General features: G+C 44.5%; 1 protein-coding gene across 4 annotated transcripts in view; it reads right to left on the reverse strand.

Moving 5' to 3' along the window:
• LOC111955939 (semaphorin-6D-like) overlaps nt 1–23,279 on the reverse strand; it is a 102,267-nt gene that overhangs the window by 29,788 nt on the left and 49,200 nt on the right. For 2 of the 4 annotated variants that reach the window (XM_023976327.3, XM_070436281.1), the window contains exons 3-8: nt 17,885–18,027; nt 3,610–3,824; nt 1,886–2,000; nt 1,616–1,673; nt 963–1,019; nt 668–769 (exon numbers count right to left, since the gene is read on the reverse strand). In XM_023976327.3, coding sequence (XP_023832095.1) covers nt 668–769; nt 963–1,019; nt 1,616–1,673; nt 1,886–2,000; nt 3,610–3,739 — 462 coding nt within the window. In that variant the 5' untranslated portion in view covers nt 3,740–3,824; nt 17,885–18,027. Of the gene's footprint in view, nt 1–667; nt 770–962; nt 1,020–1,615; nt 1,674–1,885; nt 2,001–3,609; nt 3,825–5,824; nt 5,923–17,884; nt 18,028–23,279 lie in introns of those variants that run through there. The other 2 variants (XM_070436282.1, XM_070436283.1) reach the window with 2 other exon arrangements.

The following is a 23,279-nucleotide window of genomic DNA, read 5'->3' on the forward strand; positions in this document are numbered from 1 at the left end:
GGCTCATTAACTATTATGTAAACCATACCTCCTGGTCTAGATGTGTATAAGAGACAGCACACACACACACACACACAGTGCTAGGGAAAACAAAACAACATCTGTCTGATTGGCTTCACCTCACTGCCTTCAATGAGCTGTAATTACATCTCGTTTCTAATGCTAAATGACAAGACAAGTCATCTTTCTTGGCTTTTCAACAATCTCACTATTTTATGTATGCCAATTGTATTGTATGCAAAAAACACAGGTGAATTCTTACAGCCATATTGTAAAAAGTAGTGAAGAATTAAGCATGGCTCTGACTTTTATTATAAAAAGTAATGAGTGATGAAAACTAAGTCAGTCTACATTGACATCATTTCGAAGTGCAAACCGACTGCCCGGGTAGCAATTATACCTTGTCAATGCAAGAGGACTGAACACACAAAAGGCTTAGCAAAAAAAGGGGGTGAACGAAGACTCAAATTGTGGCATTGTGATAATGACTAGCTCGTTGTCTCTGCATGCCCGCAAATCAGCAATCACAGCCTTCTAATTGGAGTGACATTAACAAACGTCAATCATGGCTCTCTTGAATCTAAAGGTTTGATGAAAGAAAGAAATGAACAGCACACATCCCCACCTAGACTCACACACACACACACACACACACACACACACACACCTTGTAGTTGCGGCAGGTGGGGTTGAAGGCATTGGTGCCGCAAGCAAACAGGGTCTCATCGTTCCGCGGTACCAGCACTTTGACATAGTTGTAGCACTCATCCTGGAAAAGAAAAACACAGGATACATAGTTAAAGTAGCACTCAGGCATTACTAGGTATCACAACAATTCACAAATACAATTATGGAGCCTTGAAACCATCCAATTATGTTATAGGGTGCACTTATGTTGCTAGGGAGAGTTTCTCTCCTGACCTCAAAGTAGACACACAAGGAACATGGTGATAGATACTCACACTGTTTCTACCCCTCACGGTACACTTGGCCACATCCTTGGACCTCCATGTGAGCTTCTGCAATACATGAAAGGGGTGGGGACTAAATATGACCCCATYCTCTAGAGAAAACCCCACCACACCCAGAGTTCAATGAAAGAGACCMACGCAATCACAGAATGTGCTCGTGTGGCCATAGCCTGTCAGAGGCCTCTCTGTGACCTTTGGGGTCTGCCTGCCGAGAGCYTCGCTTGACTTCGCCGCCCCGTCAACAGCAGGGGATTCTGGGAAGCTGATATGAAAAGGGGCTTCTGGGTATAACTACTGGACCTCTGCCATATTGGGGTTACGCTCGAGGGTTCTCCACTGTGGTCTTTCATGTTAAACAGAGGGGGAGGTAGCTGGGGGAGCAGCCAAGCTYAGGGRCATTGTTTGCAGTCAAGTCCATTAGTGWGGAAAACTCACTAGAAGCCAAGCTGTGGTACTTCTACAAACAAATATTATTMATGTTGCAAATAAATTATGGGTACTTTGTGTTTAGAAGAGAACAAGCAGATCAAAAGTGTGCAGTAATAAACCACATGGCCATGTTATTTCCTGTTTAGTTTTCTATGTTGTATTCCATCTTGCATAGCCATGTGAGYTTTGATTGTCTGTTTGATTACGTAACTTACCAGCTGGGGGACGAAGTCGTCACCAGCTGTGGTCAGGTTTACTGCAAAGACATGGTCCCTGTGGGGTAAAGACTAAGATTTAGTGTCATGGTGTGCTGTTACAGTCTCATAAATAAAGGCAAACCGAGGGTTGGTTTCCCGGATTCTCCATTGAAAATGCTACAGTGTCCGAGAAACAGACCCTASATTGGTTAGTCTGGTTGTGATGTTTAATTGGTTGCGATTGTTAACATGTGGACCAGAACYGAGGCAGTGGATTGGCTGACTGACCTGGCAGCGATGTAGAGTATGTGATTGATCCTCAGCATCCTCTGGAAGTCCAGGCCTAGTCTGGCTGTGTCGTTGTCCGACACCAGCCCCTGGAACCCTGGGTATAGGTAGGAGTCTACAAAYAGAGAAAATTATAATATAAAGAATAGTTGAATTATCACATACATAAAGACTTGTCCAATTCATGACCACAACTGTTATGGTATTTAAATCTTTAATACTGTAGTATTTGTTGGATTTTCKGTTGCTAGTGGCAATAAACAGATATGGCGTAGATTTGCAGTAGCTAAACTAAACCAGTCACTCTCTGGTCAGACTCTTTCCATTCTAGTCATGTCCTATTCTTAGTGTGGACTGGATCCAGGTTCAGGAGCCCTGCTTGTTTCTAAAGGTCAGACTGGAGGGAAGGTAATGAACAGAAACCTCTGCTAGTCCKCGCTCTCGCCATTTGTGTCCAGTCCTGAGTCTTGTTCATTAAGGCACGCAACATAACATTTTTGAAAACATGAGCGCTTCTTATTGGGCAAATCCCTGTTTTTATTGTCTGTTTTCTTCCGATTGGTGCCTAATGAACACAACCCTGCTGAAGGGTAGATGAAGGTTTGATAGATCCATAGTTTATTTGGCTCGGGATGAGTGAGCCAAGATAAAGTGTCTGCTACTCTAGTTCTGGCGCAAMTCATTTTCATAAATGGCAATTATTAAAGCACATACTGTAGCCGTAAGATTAAACTTCTGTCGAAAGGCTTTGTTTGGACAACACAACAGCAAATATGATGAAGAGGCAAAAGTGTTCATTAAATGATAAGACTGTTGGCATTTCGTCGATGGCAAAGGCGACGCTAACCCGCAACATGCAGAGTGAGGAGCCGAATATGCTCCAACACTAAACAAAATGCCCTTGAGAAGTCCACTCTCACTCCCAGTTTGTGTAGATAGGTCTGATGCTGTCATTTCCACTGTCCGATATGTCAGGAGATATATCCGTAGTCAAATCGGTTTCAAGGTGTGTTATAGCTACTACATCCGGCAAATAAGAGCTGACATTTCTCCTCGACTTTGATTTGTGCATATCGGAACCTCTCTTTCCGCGATTTGAAGCTGTTGACCGCGCAAACCGACTCCTTTCTAATGCCACTGTGCCAATGACAGCCCCTCAGCGACACTTTCTCCTTCGCTTCTCTTTATCCACCTTTCTCACACCAATAATGTATGGAACCTGTCCGGCTCATTAACTATRATGTAAACCATACCTCCTGGAGCCGATAGACCCACATATAGTTAGAGAACTGTGGGAAAACTGTGCCCAACACCCACAAATCCAATGATGGCCATTTTGAGTGCACATCTTTGCTTAATCTAATCTTGGGTTTCATTTGCACAAGACCATCCCTCCAAACTCATCTCCCGTGCAGGCCAACTCTACAGCCTGACTTCGGCTCATCAATGTATTAACAAGGTAGCATTAGGGCTCTGAGCCTGCCTTAGGCCACGCAGATAGACTATCGGTTTCCTTGCGTGCTGCTGGTGACAAATATCACAGCAATCMTCCTCCGCTAACTCTGGGGTAGATTTATACGTCACATCATATTAGTGCACTCTAACTACCAGTCCCGTGCTACTAAATMAATCCCCTTATATCACAGAGGAAAAATATGCAACATGGCACCACTTGGCCTTTTAAATCACTCTAAGCCAATCAGGGGGCTGGTGGGGCTACTCACGCTCCCATCCGACAACGTTGATTGGCTCCAGGTCCTTGGGGAAGGGCGTGGCCATGGCGAACAGTAGACAYGAAGTGAGTGTGAGGGCCGCCAGCAGGAGACGCCTCCTCATCCATTTCGGAGGGACCATCTTGAATGAGGAGAAGGGGGTTGGGTAGCAGCAAAGACGGCTTCAGCAAGTCATGGTGTGGGGCTCCGATCCAAGGGAGCACGGTCTGTGGAGGGAAATATGGARGGAGAAGAAAGGAATTAAGTTCAGTCAGATGAAAAGGGGTCATAGAATACACACTCTGTTTGACTATACATGTCAACCTATTTCATGGACATGTCATGCCAAATCTGTAATTGCTCAACTTAGGACCTTTTCTCAATTGGCTAGTGATCTWCGCAAATTAATCGATTTGATTTAAAGAACATTTATTCAGGAGCCGATGTCTATTAATTGAATGATACAATTTCAGGACAAGAGGCATTTTCTGCTTGCATTATCTAAWCAAAAAGCTACAGTTATGATTCATCATAGCCTAATGGCATCTAATGYCAACACAAATCTGCGAGCATAACAAAATGTATTCTTCATTACAATTTTTGAAAGCAATGCACAAAAATAAAATCACACTGGACAATTGATTCACGTGATTGTCTCCATGTTCTGGTCTATCAACTCATGACACCGGCAGCAGTCCAGAATGCGTAAAACTAAACGTTAAACACTAATAAATAAAAAATTKTCCAAGGTCAGACTGACACCAGCCAGTTTTGGTCAGAAATATTAATGACCGACTTCAAGCTGTCTGCTTTCGTCAAAACAATATCAATGAGGAACGAACGGTTCGAGCTGGAACCCAGATGGTCTTAACGGCAGCCAACGTCAACATCTGCCTCTTTAGAGTACTAACATACAGCGCTAACACACACAGCCAGAGCGATGACAAGAGGGAGCTTCTGGCGGGAAAGGTCATTCTGTCTGAGACACGATACACGTCAGTCCAATGGACCKTAGAGACGTGACGATCTACATTCTGAACGAGTCAATTGATAGTTTCATTGAAGTTGTTTGACTCATTTTTATAATGTTCCACATTAGCTCACAGGAAACGTTTCATATTGTAACGGCTGCATCAAGTTGATAAACCAAGTGGATTACACAGAGCAAGATCTAGATTCACTACAATATCATACATTACTAGGTTAACATTCTAAAATCCTGACCCTCTGACTCTTTCGTGAGGAATGCTGTGAGGAATGTTGCTAGCAAGGGGACATACATCCTTAAGCTAGGCATGTCTCCACTGACTCGCTAGAGCAGGGTTTCCAAAACTCGGTCCTCAGGAACCCAAGGGGGGCATGTTTAGTGTTTTTGCCCAAGCACTACACAGCTGATTAAAAAAATGATCAAGCTTAATCAGCTGTGTAACCAAAACGTGCACCCCTTGGGGTCTTGAGGACTGAGTTTGGGAAACGCTACGCTAGAGACAGGATGTTAGCTTGCCGCGCTAACTAACTGCCCTCCAAAAGTCAACAAACAGGAGCTCTCGCCATCAATATCAATTAGCCTACGCCATCCTAGTTTAGATTCCGTGCAGGTGCTGTGCTTAGCCGCGAGGTCAGCCAGTCATGGCCCCCCCCGGCTATAAATGATAAGGATTAGCATTAGCGTCTAGTCGTGTTTACGTTGTGGCTCGCAGTAGCCTCTGCTCTAAAGGATTACACCCACTCAGACACGCACAACCTACTTCTCCTCTACAGTCAGACTGAAGATACATGAATGAGGCAACCTGTGTTGTCATTCAATCGATGTTTGGAGGAAGTAACATGGGAAAGTCTGAGGTAATTTTTGTGATCATATTACACAAAGAGGGGAAGAGTTCAAAACTTCCCCCACTGACTAGCACAATCAGCACGACACATGAAAACGGGTAATGTTGTAACTGCACAGTCTGGAAAGTTTGTTTCCAGAAAGTTTGTTTCCAGAACAATATAATAGAACAAATGAAACAATGTTGTCTTTTTTTTTCTGGGCAAACCAAGGTCATATTGTATGACTGTGAGCTAAGGCCCAGCTGCTTTCAGTCCACCTTCAGCTTACCTCACTAGTGAGTAGAGGAGCTAAAAGTGAGAACAAACATTCCCATCTTCTCCAATAGAGTGGTTGTTACAGCTCTGCTAAGAGCTCCCAGCTGGGAGACAAACGACCCCGGAGACAAAAACTCACTCTAGCTCTTCAACTTGTTCTCTATTGTGGTGGCYCCTGCCTGGGTTGTGGTAGTCACAACCGTGGGGGACATTTCCTGTCAAGAGGCAAAAGWTCAAAAGTACTGTATGAAACTGCAACAGGAGACGACTGAAGCCATCTTGGATTGATTTAAGAGGTTTGCTTCCGTTTGCTATGCTAAGTGTTGTAAATGTATAAAGACCAGTCACCAGACATGGAAGAATCTATCAAAAGTTTAGGTTTTGGTCCCATATTCTTAGCACGCAATGACTACATCAACCTTGTGACTCTACAGAGTCGTTGGATCCATTTGCCGTTCGTTTTGGGTTGTTTTCTCAATAGTAACTGGCATCCAACGAGTCTGCAGAGTCACAAGCTTGATGTAGAATATGGGACCAAACACTCAACTTTTGATTACTTTAACACACTAAGTTAATTTGTCCAAATACTTATGACAAATGGGGAGACTAGATACATGAAGTGCTTTCATTCCTAAACGGTAAAACAGGCATGTATGAAAATACCCTCAAATAAAAAGGTGACGTTCTGTACTGCCGCCTCGTATGAAACATTTGGAGTAGAAATGTTGGAGTAGAAAGTCACATTGTTAGCTTCACTGTCCACTGTGCAACTTGAGGTTCTTCTGTTTAAGCAAGAAGTTAGCTCCCCTGTGTGGAAAGGAGACCAATAGCAGGAATTAACTATTCTGGAAAGATGTTCAGGCTTTAAAAGAAGAGATCTAGCTCTCCCCCTAAAATTCCACAAGAGGCGTGGGTGTCAGTTACCGTACCGTTCAACTTCTCAACCCTCTCTCTGCGGTCACCGGCGTACGCCTGAGGTTTTGGAGCGATCGGGGAAAACCTCACTTCAGCTGAGACTGATTACGGTCCATGAAAATCCCTCCACACGCGTCCGCCAGCTTCTACACCACAATTACCTAAACACATAATCTCTGTTATGTACTACATAGTTCCAAAACCTCCTCTGCACTTTTGGTTTGTGTCAATGCATGGGAATGTGGATCCTCAGAGTGTCATTTATATCGAGAGACCAGTCCAACTTTTTCCTCACTCTTATTTTTGTATTTATTTTGGACTGTACTCGGGCACTGTGAGAAAACTACGGAATTGGGGAATATATAAAGGATCGTTTCCCACAGACTACACCGGTGCCATGGTTGAAAAGGGTTACAATGACCCACGGACAAACAGAGTCTTCAATCTACAACACGGGTRGCTGCCCTCATGTTTGTTATTAGATCTAGAGACTTAGAGTTAAGTGAATTGCTTAATTTCCTCTCATTTGCGTCCCATGTAACTGCGAAGACTGGGGGTTACCCCTGGTTTGAAGTCAAGGGCAAAAAAATTATAGTAGAGGAGGGCATCATCTTACAAGAAGGATTCACYGCATTTGTGAGTCTGTTAGAGATGGGAAGAGACAAGTTTGAACTATGCATCCGGCAAAAATAAACTTGGTTCGGTAAAGGCAGTCTTCCTATTTGACTTGCTTGCCACTGGCGGGTGTCATTCCATACTGCATTAGATGACTCCCTGCTAGGACAGCCAACATTCATTTCCCACGTACCTACTTAATCGCTATTCATTCCTCATCTGCAGTTTTTCTAACTCTACAAACTCTCGAGAACAAGCCACGTATCTAAGCTAGCGTAAACACAGCCCCCTCGGGACACGCAATGCTTTCTACACCTAGAGGGTCCACAACGAGMTTCTGTAAGTACAACACCAAGACTAACTCTTCACTGCTTGAGTGGACTTGGYAAAAAAGCATCTTGTAACATAATTTCTGGGAACTCTAGGTTGTAGTGAGTTGAGGGGGTGAAATGTTCTTTCAATGCAGGAGCAATGGAAGGAGAAAGGGGGGCTTTGCCAATATTGGCTTATAGACCTTGCGGAAAAACTACATGCGTAAGGTAAATCTTACAGCTGATTTGTGGTGATCAGGGCTTAAGTAGGTAATCTTAAGTGGGAGAGGGACAGCTTGAGGGTACCGTAAACAGCATACCTGTCACTATCACTGGTTGGAAAGACCACCTTGAGGCTTAAAGTAATCATTGGCTTTCAATTGGCTTAATATCGTTCCTTTCTGTCCCTTTTTGAACCTCAAATATAAAATATATATWTTTTTGACATTAAACTTGACATTAAATTACTTCACCAATCAGTGCGGATAGAGCAGCTTGCTATGAAGCGGGCAAGCTATAGCCTAGTTGTTTATATGAGTGATGGACAGACAAGTGTACAGCTCGGGATGCAACAAAACATTTGCGGGTGAGGAGAGAGCGAGATAGGGTGGAGGAGGCTTAGCTAGCTAACAAGCTTGTGTGTGCAGAGCGGCAACAGAATTAAAAATACTTTTACCTTTTTGTAGTTAATAAATCCAATGTGAAACGTAATAACTATAGTATCCTTAATTAACTAGRATTTAAAAAATCTATCCATTCTTCTCTAATTAAAAATGCTTCAGAGGGGGAGTTGCAGGTAGCATACACACACTAGCAAAGATTTCCAGCTGGCATTTAGACACTGTAACATGTTTCTCAGTGACAGAGGGCTTAGCATAAGCGTTTTGTTGTGTTTTTTTGTGGGACTGTAAAAAACAAAAAAAATGCCCGGAACATAAAACATTTTTAACCGATTCCCATGCTTATAAAATAACGGTTCTGTTCCAGAACAGTATAGATCACTTTTGTTCTCATTCTGTTCCTCAAACAATTTCGTAATTTTCCGGTTTTCAGTTCTGTTCCCTCAACCGGTTCCAACCACTGGTCAAGAGAAATGTTTTTTCACAAAGTAATAGTTGGGATGAAGCGGAAAGACAAATCTCAGTGTCATGTGACAAGACAACGTAATCTTCTAATACGTACTGGTGGATTTCCCTTGCCTCTAGTTCCTTGTGGTGGGCAGCCCCTGTCCAAGGAAATCTTTCAACAGCCTAAAGGTTCCGTGAAAAGCTGTGGTTGGCCCCTAATGGTGCTGGTGGCRGCTAACATGGCTGAACCTTACGAAACCCTGGCAGACACCGTGGCTGATCGGAGACAGGGTGTGTTGAAGGCAAAAAAATTGCCTTGGAACGGCCAGATCAACTGGCAGAGAGCATGAATGAAGGGATAGGAAGGATAGCAAGGATAGCAATGGCATGACGATGTTAGCAACAAACTCTTACGGAGTATGTGGACTCTGATGATCTACTATCATTTCATCATCAAATAGGAAATGGAGCTTGATGACACAGAACCAGCGCTGGTACTTTCAACTGATATTTCCAGTATTTGCAGAGCCTGAAGAGGAGTTTTAGTCTGTTCCCAAAGATTTCAAGTAAGCTTATCTCATCCTGTATGTGCGGGCACGTCGAAACATTTCGCTAAATTAGCGTAACGCCCTGTGAAAGGTTGAGAATATTATCAGTGAAACAATCAAAAGCAAGCATTAACATATTACACTCAGGGCTGATCAAACACGCACACAGCAAATAAGTACTCTGTGTGTGTGTGAAGCTTGGCAAACATTCAAATACACTTTTACAACTCCACTGGGACCTGTAAACCCCAAGTGCACCAAAAAGCAAGTGTGGCATTGATATATTGACTGAAAGATCCAGGCATATAAAAATCAGGTTGAACATTTGTACACTGCATGGGTCRGGTTTACGATGGGTTGAATGAACCTGAGCCTGAAAAATGAAACAAATCAAGTACACATGCCCTCTGATGTCATCTAAATGCACATCATCAGTTGCGTTACGAGTGGTCATTAAAATAACTGATGGCATTGCATACGTTTCTGCTTACGAGCACGTTGTTTGGGCTCAGAGAAATCAATGTTGTCCGTAGCACACATCAATGGCTGCGTGTTCTATGTAAAACAAAAAGTATTTTTTTCTCCACAGGATTACTGATTAGATGGTACTGGTCATTGCTCGTGTTGAACTTGAGTAACCTTTCTGAATGAAGCTTGATCAGTGGCTGTGTATGAATTGATGCAGTTGGCAGCTGTGTGCGTTACAGCTCAGTATTCAATTCCGTGTGTGTTTGTGTGTGTTGCACTGCTCTTTCCCCGGTCTCTGATGATCCATTGGACACGGTTAGCCCCTTTGCTATGCAAGTCAGCTGCCAATCTCCTCCTAGCCACTRGCCACCCACTCGGCAAAATCCAAGTATCTGCTTTGGCGGCAGAAATGAGATCRGTCACGGAACCCTGGCYCGACCTGGGAATATCCCAGTGGTCAGCGGCTTTGGTGGGCTGTGGCTCATTTTGTGCTCATTCCTCCATTTCCTCTCACAGCCGGGCAGCCCTCAGGGATCATTAGGAGGCCTTTTGAAGATGAGCGCCAGCGTTTTCCTCCGAGCATCACAGCGTCAGCTCGATCACGCACACCTGAAACCGCCAGGCCCAGACAGGATCGTTTTAGGATAATGTGAGGTCTGTGTCGTGTCTTGTGCGCGTGCTTTGTTTTTCTCCCTGGGTCTCCATTTCTTTGTTTTTCTCAACAGGGCTCGGTTTTTATTTTCACACCAGGCCTATCGTTTTCTCCCATTCTCTCCCTCTCTCGCCCTGTTTTTCATAAACACTCAAAGCTCGAACAAACACTGASTGATTGTAAATGCATATTTTCTCAGTTTTCCCTCTCTCAGGCATGCTTGTTTGGTGTTTCTCACTTAACAACCGAAGGCTTTTGTGCTTGGCAACAGAGGTACTTGCCTGTTCTCTTACAAAGATGATAATAAATAGCCTTGTTTTTCAAAAATGGGAGAGAGTACAAAGAAACCAAATCTAGTGAACATGAGATGAAAGAGYGAAGGCCAGAAAATACATTGTTTCAAAAGACAGATATTAACTTTTTGCCACACATTAAAATAGAGAAACGGTCCGACCACTGATCTAACAGAATGATGAGAGCGGGGAGAGTATAGAGGAATCAAAGACCAGCCATTGCCGAGTCTGTAGTTCTGTATTTCCACAAAGAGGCTTCGGAGAATCCCAAAGGTGGCATTAAACATCTGTATAGACCACACTAGGTTTCCTCCAGGATAAAGTAGTAAAGCAGAAAGGAGAGGATTTGGGACAAAGCTGAGCTCACCGCTTCCCGATATACTCCTGACACAATAGATCGATCACTTTGTACGAGTGATTTTCCATTTTAACCGCAGCCTGCGTAAATTCACAGGTTATGAATCAATGGGCTCTATTCTGTGCACTTTTTAAGCCCTCCATTTTGAATAGAGCGCTAGGCACCGTAAAATGCCACGGCCTCGCCTGCTCGCTTCCTGGCGCTTTACGCCGCGACGAAGTACTTAATCATTGTGTATGCTCTTACATTGTAATGGCACCTTACAGACATGACAGGGTACTGTCTGGCATGTTATTAACCGAAACGCATGGCAAGTTAAAGGATGTTTATCACAAATGGTTTCTAGGAGAGGGGAAAACCAGGTCAAAATGCCTGTTCCTCAGCAAGATCATCCCTCTGGCTCAATAGGCCTAAAATGGATTTGGTGGAGATCAGCCRACGGATAGCACAAATCTCTGTTCAGTTGTCTTGATATACAACAAAGACATTCACTGTGTGTGAATGCTTGCTCTTAAGAGTCCTTCACAGAGAGGGGTGTTTCCTTTTTTATTAAATATTGAATACATTGATTTGGCAATATTTATGCAATGCAGAAATTCTCCATATGCACAAAAAGCTTATTTKTCTCAAATGTTGTGCACATCCCTGTTAGTGAAWATTTCTCCTTTGCCAAGATAATCCATCCACCTGACAGGTGTGGCATATCAAGAAGCTGATTAAACAGCATGATCATTACACAGGTGCACCTTGTGCTGGGGACAATAAAAGACCACTAAAATGTGCAGTTTTGTCACACAACACTATGATGTCTCAYGTTGAGGGAGCATGCAATTAACATGCTGAATAGCAGAAATGTCTACCAGAGCTGTTGCCAGAGAATTGAATGTTAATTTCTCTACCATAAGCAGCCACCAACGTCGTTTAAGAGAATTTGCCAGTACGTCCAACCCGCCTCACAACCGCAAACCACGTGTAACCACGCCAGTCCAGGACCTCCACATCCAGCTTCTTCACCTGCGGGATCGTCTGAGACCAGCCACCCGGACAGCTGATGAAACTGAGTATTTCTAATAATAATAGTATTTGTAATAAAGTCATTTTGTGGGGAAAAACTCCTGATTGCTCCCCAGTGGGTGGGCCTATGCCCTCCCAGGCCCACCCATGACTGCGCCCCTGCCCAGTCATGTGAAATCCATAGATTAGGACCTATTTCATTTCTTTAAATTGACCGATTTCCTTATATGAACTGTAACTCAGTAAAACCGTTGAAATTGTTGCATTTATATTTTTGTTCAGTATAGAGTGCCTTGAAACATGGCACTGGACCGTGAGAGAAAAACTGGGATACGCTTTCATCATGACAGCTAATCCAGCAGCCATCTTTCATTGCCTGGTGTCATGCTGAAGGACAAAAACCAAAAGAGTCTTCTCTCCTAGAAAAGAGAGGGGAGAATGAGAGAGAGAGAGAGAGAGGGAGAGATGGATGAAATGAGGAGAGAAAGAAAGCAGTGCATTGGAGAGAGACCACAGAAAGAGCGAGAAAGTGTTAATCAACAATGAGAGTACACTCCCAACCACACACACAAACGCGTCCACACAGCTGTAGAGCCGTGGGAGACAAACAGTCCTGTTTGTAGCGGGCGGCTAGCAGGCGTGGTGCTAAGCCTTGGCAGAGGGACCATTAAGTGTGAGCATGTGATAAATGCACTGGGCTCCACAGACCTGAAGTTCTCATTACTTTGTGTGCAGTAGAGAGCTGCAGAGCCATCGCTCATGAAGGATGGGGGATCCATTGGCTGTGTGTGTGTGTGTGTTTCTGAGTGCATGCGTATGTGTGTCTGTGTGCATGCGTAGGCGTATGTGTGTGTGTGTGTGTGTGTGCGCGTGTCCACCTGTGTCCAACACAATGCTATTCATATCAGTCATTGACTCCCATTCATATTTCTTCGGCACCGGAGGGCGTAGCCTTTAGGGCAATAGGGTACAGTGAGAGGGGAGGTGGAGTGGTAACATAAGCCCTGTGTTATCAAGCCCCTTAGAAACACACTTTGTGGTCTTAACGTCGCATTCCGTTGCCCTCCGCAAACTCTATTTCTGCCCTTCTCGTCTCTCTTGGCCGTCATCTGTGGAATTTCCCCAGGCGGCTCCAAGGCCAGAACCACTTTGGGGAGGGGGGGGGTTGCATCAAACGAATAGCTAGCAGAAAGAAAGAGCCAACGTTGCCTGAAGGAAGGAGGTACGTTTATTTTTATTTGATATGTTTGATATGTCGAAAGCCTGTGCCGGTTGCCCTCAAGAGGGTCAAGTTAGAGGCATAACTCTAAAGTGTATTCCGTGCAAATGTAAGAACATACAGCTTTAAGAGAGCAGGGCTCAAGAAATGATCAAGTCTCTATGATTCAGAGCTATCATTTTARGATTCTATTAACTTTGTTTGGGGAAGAGACAATTAATTCCACATTGGAAATAAAAAGGGGGGGGGGGGACTGTTTTCGCATCGCATCAAAGTAACTCTTCGATTGTCAGTGAGAAAACAGGGGAAGGGCAAGACGCTGTTATTAAACTGTTTGAAAGAGATTCTCAATTTAATCAAGGACGCTGAACAACGAGCGACGGTGGCTAAAGAAAAGAGGCGAAAGATGAACGTCAGATTAGACAGATGAAGGGGTTTAAAATAGGCCCCCACTCCTCTTCAGGGAGAGATGAAAAGCAGAAGCAGGAGTGGAGGGTCCCTCGCTCTCCCTCCCTATTTTTTTCCACTTTCTCCCTTCTCTTTGCAATCTTTCTCCATCCCCACTCGCTCTCTCTTCCAACGCCCTTTCTTCTGCTTCCCTATCTTCAATCATCACGCTTTCTTATTTGGATCATTCCTCCATGTCTCTTGAACTCGAATCGTCAGTCTTGAACTCAAATCGTCAGTCTTGAACTATTGTTTCTATCCCCATGCTACTTTGCTTTTCCCCTCTCATCTCAGCCTACCGCCTGCTGCTTTGGTCCACTTCTTTGATCGCCCTGTACTCAGAACAGCATAACACCCTGGCTTCTGATCCCAGGACAGTTCCAAACACATTGATCCTCCTCTGAACAGCCAGCTACTGTACCAGTCTCATCTAGGCCATATGAACTTTGTCAACAAAGGATGACATTGTCTTGCTGTACGCAGCCAAGCCTCTAACCACGAGTCCATAAAACAGTGTTGGTAATAGTACAACTATCACAAATAGAACAGATTGACCGTCCTCGCAGGTATAACACAAGCTCTCATTCTCTTGAAACGACCGATTCTGCAACCTTCCCGAGAGTGCACGTCTCTGAACAGTAAGCTGTTTGTGAGAAAGTGTGTGTGTGTGTGTGTGTATCTCCTTGTGTACAGCAAAGTGTGTGTTTGTGTGAGTCCATAGATTGCTCTATTTTCCTATTAAGTCTCCTTTCACGGTTTCTCGGCATGTGTCTGTGAGCCCATAGGGACAGAAGCTGTGGCCCCCTTTCTTCTAAAAATAGGCCAGTCTTTAGTGTCCCTAATACTCGACTGGACCGGCTGACACAGCGATAATTGGGGGGTGTTGAAAGCAACAGTGAGACATGGAAGTGATTACCAAGCGAGAGGGCTTTGAATCACAGAAGTGCTTTTCTTTCTGGGCTCTGCTCCCTGGTGGGCATGCCACCTAACAACTAGCCCTGAGACTTTAGCAAGGTTTAGAGTGATTGGTGTTCACGGTGTGTGTGTCAGAGTGGATGTATGCCTTTGTGTGTGTGTGTGTGTGTGTGTGCGCATGTATGTGTGTGTGTGTGTGTGTGTGTGTGTGTGTGTGTGTGTGTGAAGCAATTGGATACCCTCAGTCCCCCTTCTGCGGCACTTTGAGAAAAAGGTCATGTCGCGCCCGTGGTGAGGACATCCCAGAGCTGGGCTTCTGCGGTCACTCTCTCCCTGGACAGCCGGCTGCTGGGGAATCAATACTTTGACCTCCAGTGCTGTTCTGTGTCAGCATAGAGGTGCATTATCGGACAGCTCCAGGTGCTAGAGTGTGAGAGCTAAGTGCCTGTTATCACCACCATTGCTGGCCCGWGATCTCATCTAGCCACATGCATCGAAAGCCATCTTTCCCCTTATCGCTATACAGTGCCTTTCCCTCTTCTTTCRTCTTTCTCCCATTGCTCTTTTGCGTTCTTGCCGCTCTCCATGTCTTCATCCTCCTCCATAAACCCTCCCTCCGCTCTTTCTCTTTGGATTTAWATGGAGTTTGACGTTTCTATGGCAACTTGAGTGTTATCGACAGAGCTTGTGTCTTCTAACCTTCAGCGGTGGCCTCTCCTCAATAGGTGGGCTGGTGTTTATTCAGAAATCCATAACCCGCCATTTTAAGAGCAGTAAACGAAACCATGGTCTTTAAGAGCTGGTGTCAGTGTCCTTGGGCATTTCTTGCAAGCGGCAGCGGCGCCTTAGCCACTTATCAAGAAGGCAGGCACTTGTACTGCAGTAGAAAGACATCTTGAGAAATGATCCAAAGCACTCCGTTTACAATCTCCAGATGGAAACCTGGGCAAAAGGCCGGTCCTTTTCATACCGTCTCCTCATTTTCCATCTACCTGTGCTATTATATGACCAGCATGAAACAAGTATGAATGAGGATTGATGTTGCAACTCCCCTTGGGTTATTGGGGGGAAAAAACACAAAAACATAGATACAAATTTCACTTAACGCTATGCAGCAGTCTACACAGCGCTCTACACAGCAGTAGCGGCTTTGTGAGTATTTTGTCATTAAGCCCAATGGTTGGCCTGTCACCTGTGGATCGATGTGCTAAGACTCCGTGACCGTCTCCTCCTCTGAGGGATATAAGGAGGTGACAGTTCCCATGGTTTCCCCTGCCTGCCTCATCGATCGCAGCCGGGGAGAGGAGGTAGGAACGTCGATTCGTGTCACATTTTTTGGCCGTGAAGCTGACTCCGAACCCACCTCTRTTGCTGTAGCTACATTCTGAGGCTGCAACACAACTGATTGGCTCAAACGCATTAAGGAAATAAATTCCACAAATTCACTTTTAACAATGCACACCTGTTAATTGAAATGCATTCCAGGTGACTATCTCATGAAGCTGGTTGAGAGAATGCCAAGAGTGTGCAAAGTTGTTATCAAGGCAAAGGGTGGCTACTTTGAAGAACCTCAAATATATTTTGATTTGTCTAATACTTTTTTGGTTACTACATGATTTCATGTGTTATTTGATAGTTTTGATGTCTTCACTATTATTCTGCAATGTGGAAAATAGTAAAAAAAGAAAAAAAAAGAAAGCTGGAATGAGTTGGTGTCCTAACTTTTGATTGGTACTGTATATATGCAAAGAAATATATGATTTTACTGAGTTACAGTTCATGTAAAGAAATCAGTCAACTGAAATATACTAATTAAGCCCTAATCTATGGATTTCACATGACTGGGCAGGGGTGCAGTGCATTTGGGAGCCAGGCCCAGCCAATCAGATGAGTTTCCCCCCACAAAAGGGCTTTATTACAGACAGAAATACTCCTCAGTTTCACCAGCTGTATGGGTCGTTGGTCTCAGATGATCCCGCAGGTGAAGAAGCCGGCTGTGGAGGTCCTGGGCTGGCGTGGTTACACATGGTCTGCGGTTGTGAGGCTGGTTGGATGTACTGACAAAATCCCTAAAATGACATTGGTGGTGGCTTGTGGTAGAGAAATTKACATTAAATTKTCTGGCAACAGCTCTGGTGGACATTCCTGCAGTCAGCATGCCAATTGCACGCTCCCTCACAACTTGAGACATCTGTGGCATTGTGTTGTGTGACAAAAAGAAAACCTTGGAGAGTGCAGGTGAAAACCCCATAATCAAACAAACACAATATTCAGAAAGTACAAAGTGGACATTCTATACAGGGTCAGTATAATGTCAATGTCCTCCCTTTCTGCTCAAGGTGTGCCCCATTATCAAATGATTTAAAAGTGACCCTATGTTGACCACTCAGCTGGGTGTGAGTGAGGAAAGACTACCCCTGCAATTACATTTGAGAATCATCTCGCATGCTTTTCCATTTAGTCAGAAACCGTAAGCACAGCTGAAAATTCAGGTGAGCCAACATTCTATCCAAATACTGACTAAAATGAATTGCTGTGGAATAATGACTGACAACTCGTCAACACTCTGGCCCAAAACTAACAGGGTTTCCCCACACCTGGGCTGAATGGTCTACCCGTGCCTCTGTTGACTGTTACCATGTCTATTTTCACCTTTACTCTCAGCAACCTTCCCTGCACAAAGCCAACCTRGGCACACCTGACAGTGCAGCAGTCCCATTCAATCCCACACAAAGGATTCTGCCAACATGGCTGATAGGAATACAAGATCCGCGAGGAGACCCGTCTGTTCGAAACAAGAACCTCTCCACAGTCCGTTTGCTAACCTGTTTTCTCATGGCTCTCCTGTCCCTCTGCAGCACACATACGTTGAGCAATATATTCGGAACATCGAGTCACAATAATAAAAATCACAGTATCGAATCGGAATACATATAGAATCGTGAGAATCGCAATACATATCGTATCGGCCCCTAACTATCGTGATAAAAACATATTGTGAGGTCCCTGGCAATTCCCAGCCCTAGTGACAACATTGAGAGAGAGAGAGAGAGAGAGATCAGAGTAATATCGTTAGGGCCACACACAATTGACTTGGCTAACCATATGTCTCCGGAGCTTATACAAGTGCTGCCAATTTAGATATTGCACCAGTAACTGCATCAAGGTTGTGATCGGCATTGCTATAGGGGGATTACAATACTTTGGGACTTTGCTGATCAAGTAAAGTGCATAATGAAATCAAAATCACCGGGCTGAGAAATTCAATCCCCCAAGACGGCCTCTCCCATGGTGCTATTGCTTTTACCTACRGCTCCAATGAGCTCAATGAAACATCTAACCACCCTGCAATAGGAGGGAAACTCATCGATACTCACAGTCTTGAACCTGCGGAGACTGGCAGATGCAGCGTGCAATCAGTCACTGTCGTCGAAGTTCACAGGAAGTGGAAGAAACAATGGTTGAGAAAGAAGAGAGGGAGGTGGGGGTGGACCCCCGCAGAGTGGTCCTCAGCCAAGTCCTGTGACGACAAGAAGGACAACGTTTATATCAGAAACGTCAACTTTTTCTAAACACACAACAAAATGGCCCCGTCTAATTTTCGCTTCACCCCTCTGACCGTCCAATCCAGGGTTRGCGATTGTAGTTAGGGAGACAGAGTGGGAGAGAGAGGGCCTCCTAATGTAATCAGCATACAAACATTGACAAATCCATCTGTTTGGGGCGCAATGGAGGGCAAGAGTGGTTGACTCAAAACTTCAATGGTGACCACAGCATGGTCCCCTATTAGTGGGGAATGGCGGTCAGTGGCATTAGGTTTGACTGACGACATCCACGTAAATAGATCTCGATCATAAAATGACGACACAATCCTGTCTGCAAATGTAACTATTAATTCCAAAAAATATAAAAGTAAAGAACTACCATTAGAATAACTTCCTTCCTTACCGTGCTATTCGATCACGATTAAAACAAAAACAATCATGTTAAAAGTAGCCTATTTCCTGGATTTGACCATTTTTACTGGAGGGAACGTTTTTTTTTTGTTGAATAACCTTTACTAATCAGATTTTTTGGAAACGAAGCCTTGGTCCAATTATAATTTAACTTGACTAACGAGCGTGAGCTCAAGAGTTAAAACACACAGCGGAGCCCCACAGGAGACTGGCTGAGGCACTCTAATCTAATCTTACCAGAGAGGAACATGACCACTGAGGTGAGGCCATAGCACAAACCTGCTACCGTGGCAACGGCAACCCAGAGAGACCACCTGGCCAATAGGAAGCCGAATAAGAGACGAATGGAAACCCCTCAGGCCTCATAATGGCCCTATTGTTATGATCCATCATCTGTCTGTATTACCCCGTCACTGCCTTTTTATCTTGTACTTTCTCCAACAAAACAATGTTTGAGGYTTTTATCCTGATATGCCGTTTTCCCCCATTTCACCCTCTGATGCCTTTCCCATTCTCTATCTGTCCGTCAGCTCGACTTCCTCCGAGTCAGGATTTGTAATACAGATCATTTTTATATTCCACAACGAGCCCGGTTGTTGCCTTTCTGTTGATCTACAGTCTCTTTATCCATCACTCTTTTACCCAAAGTACAGCCTCTTTCTTCATTCCGCTGGCCCTTTCATTTTAGAAATGCCTTTGTTTATATCGCTTATTCCACGATAATGGTGTTCTCTGTATGATCTTTTTACACTGCCAATGTTTTTTTTGTTTTTTTTTGTACATCAAGTCACAAAATCCCTCCGTCATTCAAAAATAAAAGAATCCATCACAACGGGAGTCGTTTGTACTGTATTTGACAAACTTCATTGAGTGTTTGATGCATGCTTAAACAAGTTGTCTGTCAAGTTGTTTGACTACTGGATGAATTGGATGTTTGGCTGACACCAGGCAGCTATCCGGAGTTTGGGGGGGGGGGGGCAATGAATTACTCCATTGATGCATTTGAGATTTATTGAGAACAGTTTGGCTTTGGGAGAAAATAATGGTATGTTAGGACAAAGATCAATGCAGCTTGCTTGGCCATATCTCTAGCCCTTCCAAAGACTGGAGATACTACCGGTCCTAGAACGCTTGGGTAATGGAGCCATTTTTCAAGTTGATTCCAGTTTCCCTCTAGGCAAGGCAGTGAAAAATAATCTACAATAAGGACACCGATCTGAGAGAGTGATTGCGTAAAAGGGCGTGCCTGTGACAGCTACCTCTCATGGCCAACATGTCTACAGGGAGACTATCTGGATTTAACCATGAGCTGAGACAAAGACCAATAACTAAAGGGAGAGAGAGAGAGAGAGAAGCAGAGAGAGCGACGGCAGATGATGAGAGAGGCAGAGGAGAGCAGGAATGGGAAAAAAGGGGCAGAGGGGTGAGGAGGACCCCCAAGCGAAAGGGGGGTGATTTTGGGGGGCAGGAGTGAAAAGGGGAAAAAAAAAATAGAAATATATTGAAGAATTGATAGTAGAAGCTGTTGATGTGTGGGGGGGGAGGGTTGAAAAAGGATGAATAAGTGGCAGAGAGAACGACATCCGCAATAAAGAGAATAATTGACTGGGGAAAATGGTTATGAGAGACAGGAAAAGGAGAAAGAGGTGAAGAAAAGTTAAGCTCAAACAGGGCGGACAGACAAATCTACATACAAGAAAATTCTGAGCAAGGAGGCTGCAGTCCTAAAAAGGGTTTACAATTGGCTGATGCAGTTACAGGTGTGTGTATTTTATACTTTGCTACAAAGTCCCTACAGAGAGTTCAGAGAGAGTTCATCTGATCTCGGGTTTTTAAGCCAAACTAACAGCAAAAAGAGAGCGTAGCCTGACAAACAGACAGCACACTCCAGCTGACTAAGCTGAGCCATATTTGATTTTTCATCAGCTATATCAGCTTTCATCGCAGTTGCAAATGAGAACTTGTTCTCAACTAGCCTACCTGGGTAAATAAAGGCGAAATAAAAATTAAAAGTACACTTTTATTTACTAAATACAACTATCCAGGTAATAACTTGTGTGATGACCGTGTCTTTGATCAACTTTCTTTGCTCATCCATATTTAAAGTTTGAAAAGATAGGGCTCAATGTGGAGTATACCATTGACTTAATGGAGTCTTTCAGACTTCCACTAACACGAGCGCAAAGACAAATAAGTGCTCCAGAAACTTTACTCTGAATTTGTCCAAATGTTCAGAAATTATGTGGCTGGGTGAATGAGCAACTATTCCCCCCCCTGCTTGTTTTAGTTCCAAATTCCGTGGTGCCCATTTTCTCATTCATATTCGAGCCCATCTCCTCGTCAATCTGACTTAAACTACAGCTACACTTCCCTCAATGTGTCCCTCAAGAACAAAGATGGTTCCTCAAGAAGCTAGCAGACATGGTTGTGACCAATGATTAACGAGTTCTAACGAGTATCCCGGCCTGCCTTAACCAAGTCCATTTTCTCAATCTGTCCCCGTGGCAACACCGGGTCGTAATGAGGCCCATCCTCGTTAGGCCATGATTCATTGACTCCACTCCCCCTCACACCTAATGAAAACCTCTGTATCCTTCCTCCTCTCTTTTCCTTTCCACTCAACTTCTCCCCTCTAAATGTCCATCCCTCTTTCTCAAACACGCCCTCCTCGCCGATCCTTCGGTTTGTATTAGGACTCCTGACTTTCTCCCCGGCTCACTTTCTCTCCAGTGTTCTATTCCTTCACTCATTCATTCCCCTCTCTTCCGATTTGGTCTCGTCTTCTTTTTTCATCACTTCTCATCCATGGCTGTCCAACAGCCTGACAGTTAGGTCGGAACCGTCACTTGTGATCAATTGGCGTGACCTCACTTCCTGTTATGAAACGAGCGCATCAATAAATTACTGCCAAACAGTCAGGGAATTTCCAGTCTGTTCTGGGACAAAGAAGACATCAGTTCCACTGAACAGTGCTGAACATCCTTGTGGGATAACCATAACGATTCCCGATTACTCACAAAACATGGCGAAGAGCGTTTCATCACGGGAGGAACTTTACTACTCCACACTACAGAGCTCTAATGATACGATCCCCGCTGGTATTTTGCAGAGGGGAGAGAATGTCTATTGAAATGAGTTTGTGTGTGCGTGTGTGTATGCACCTTTGTGTATGTGCGAACGTGTCCAATGGAGATTACGCATTTCAGCCCCTCTGGAAGCCATTTGCTGGTTGCCCTTGGTAACAGGTAGTGAGAGACCTCTGATTCTTATTACACCCTGTTAAAGCAATGTCATCACTGCCCAACAGGCGAAACGCCCTCCCCCCAGTCATACTTGAGGGAAACGGACACACTTACACACACACGCACGCACACGTCAGAGCTTCAAGTGTTCCAGAACCCCCCCCCCCCCACACACACTCTAGAGCCACCACAGCCACTCCCCTCAGAGCACTTCTACTGCAACCTCATCTTAACAGATGACGTGGGGGTTAGCTGAGGGGAATTACAAGGAGCTGATTGGCTGAATCACTGATGGGATTACAACCGTAGTAAAGTGGAGTGCAGCAAGGTCAAGGATTGGCCCGGTTTACATTGCCATGAACCCTACAGACCCTTTGGGGGTGGTTTTGACGTTTTTACAATGGTGGATGGGTTATTCAAGGGGTCAATTTAGTAACAGAGTGCCACAGGGGTTAATCCCGGGACCCCTCTATTTTCCACGGGTTCATCTGTCTGTGTTAACTCTAGGATATGCCATTTGGGACAACGCAGGAGACTACACACTGTAGCGACGAGACAAAGACGTCATGTGCTTTCACTGCCCACTCTGATTTTGCTCTTATCGTCAGCTGGGTAATCAGAATGGCTTACTGCCTGATGACAAACAATGTCCGGGAGAACAGAGACACAATGGACATGGTCATAGACATACACAGGCAGGCAGGCAGGCAGGCAGACATTCAGAGTTCATCCATATCTCCGACTGTATAAACATAACTGTTTTTCTTCCAATGGAACAAACTTAATGMAGGATGCATTCCAACAGTAAGGGCTTGAACAAAATGTCAAAACGGGACTGAGCAATTAACCCCAAATATGGGGCAAACTGTGATAAGGGGATGAACAAAGCAAGGTCTCATAAGCTCTTTTGTTGCCACCTCTATCCATAACTCTCGTATACTGGTCCAAAACAGGGGGGAAAAACAGTATTTTTGATGCAGGSAAATTGTCCAAATTAAAGGAGAAGATGGCAGGTGGAGAGCAAGAAGAGAGGGAGACGTGAGGGAGAGAGGAAGGAAAAGATGTGAAGAGAGGATAAACAAAGACAACATAAGAAGGAAGAGGGAAGATGAGGAGAAGAGTGAATGTAAGGAAAGGAGGAGAGAATAATGAGAGTGGTGGAAGAGTGCAGACAGAGATGAAAAAGAGTGATAGAAAAGCAGCGATAGGGAAGAGAGAGAGAGAGAGGGAGAGAAAGGGAGAGAGAAGAGGGAGCAAGAGAGATAAAGAAACAGAGCAAGGGAGTAGCCAGGCAGAACTAATTGAAGACCCACTGGTGAGGTGGAGTGGGTGCCTCTGTGTTGCCTGGAGCGACTGCTCAAGGCGGTTGTTGCCCAGGAACCCCCCCCCCCCTCCCTCTACGGCTGTTGATGGAATTGGCTAATTGGATCAGACAGATTACAGATGTCTAAGGACGCAGGCTAACTGTTTGTGTGTAGGTGTGTGTGTGTGGCTTTATGAACATGTCTCTGTGGTTGCTTTTGTGACTTATGGAGAATTGTGTTTCTAATTCTCAGAGACCGGTTTCAGATGCA

Source organism: Salvelinus sp. IW2-2015, linkage group LG31 (assembly GCF_002910315.2).
Source record: "Salvelinus sp. IW2-2015 linkage group LG31, ASM291031v2, whole genome shotgun sequence".
NCBI classification, from domain to species: domain Eukaryota; kingdom Metazoa; phylum Chordata; class Actinopteri; order Salmoniformes; family Salmonidae; genus Salvelinus; species Salvelinus sp. IW2-2015.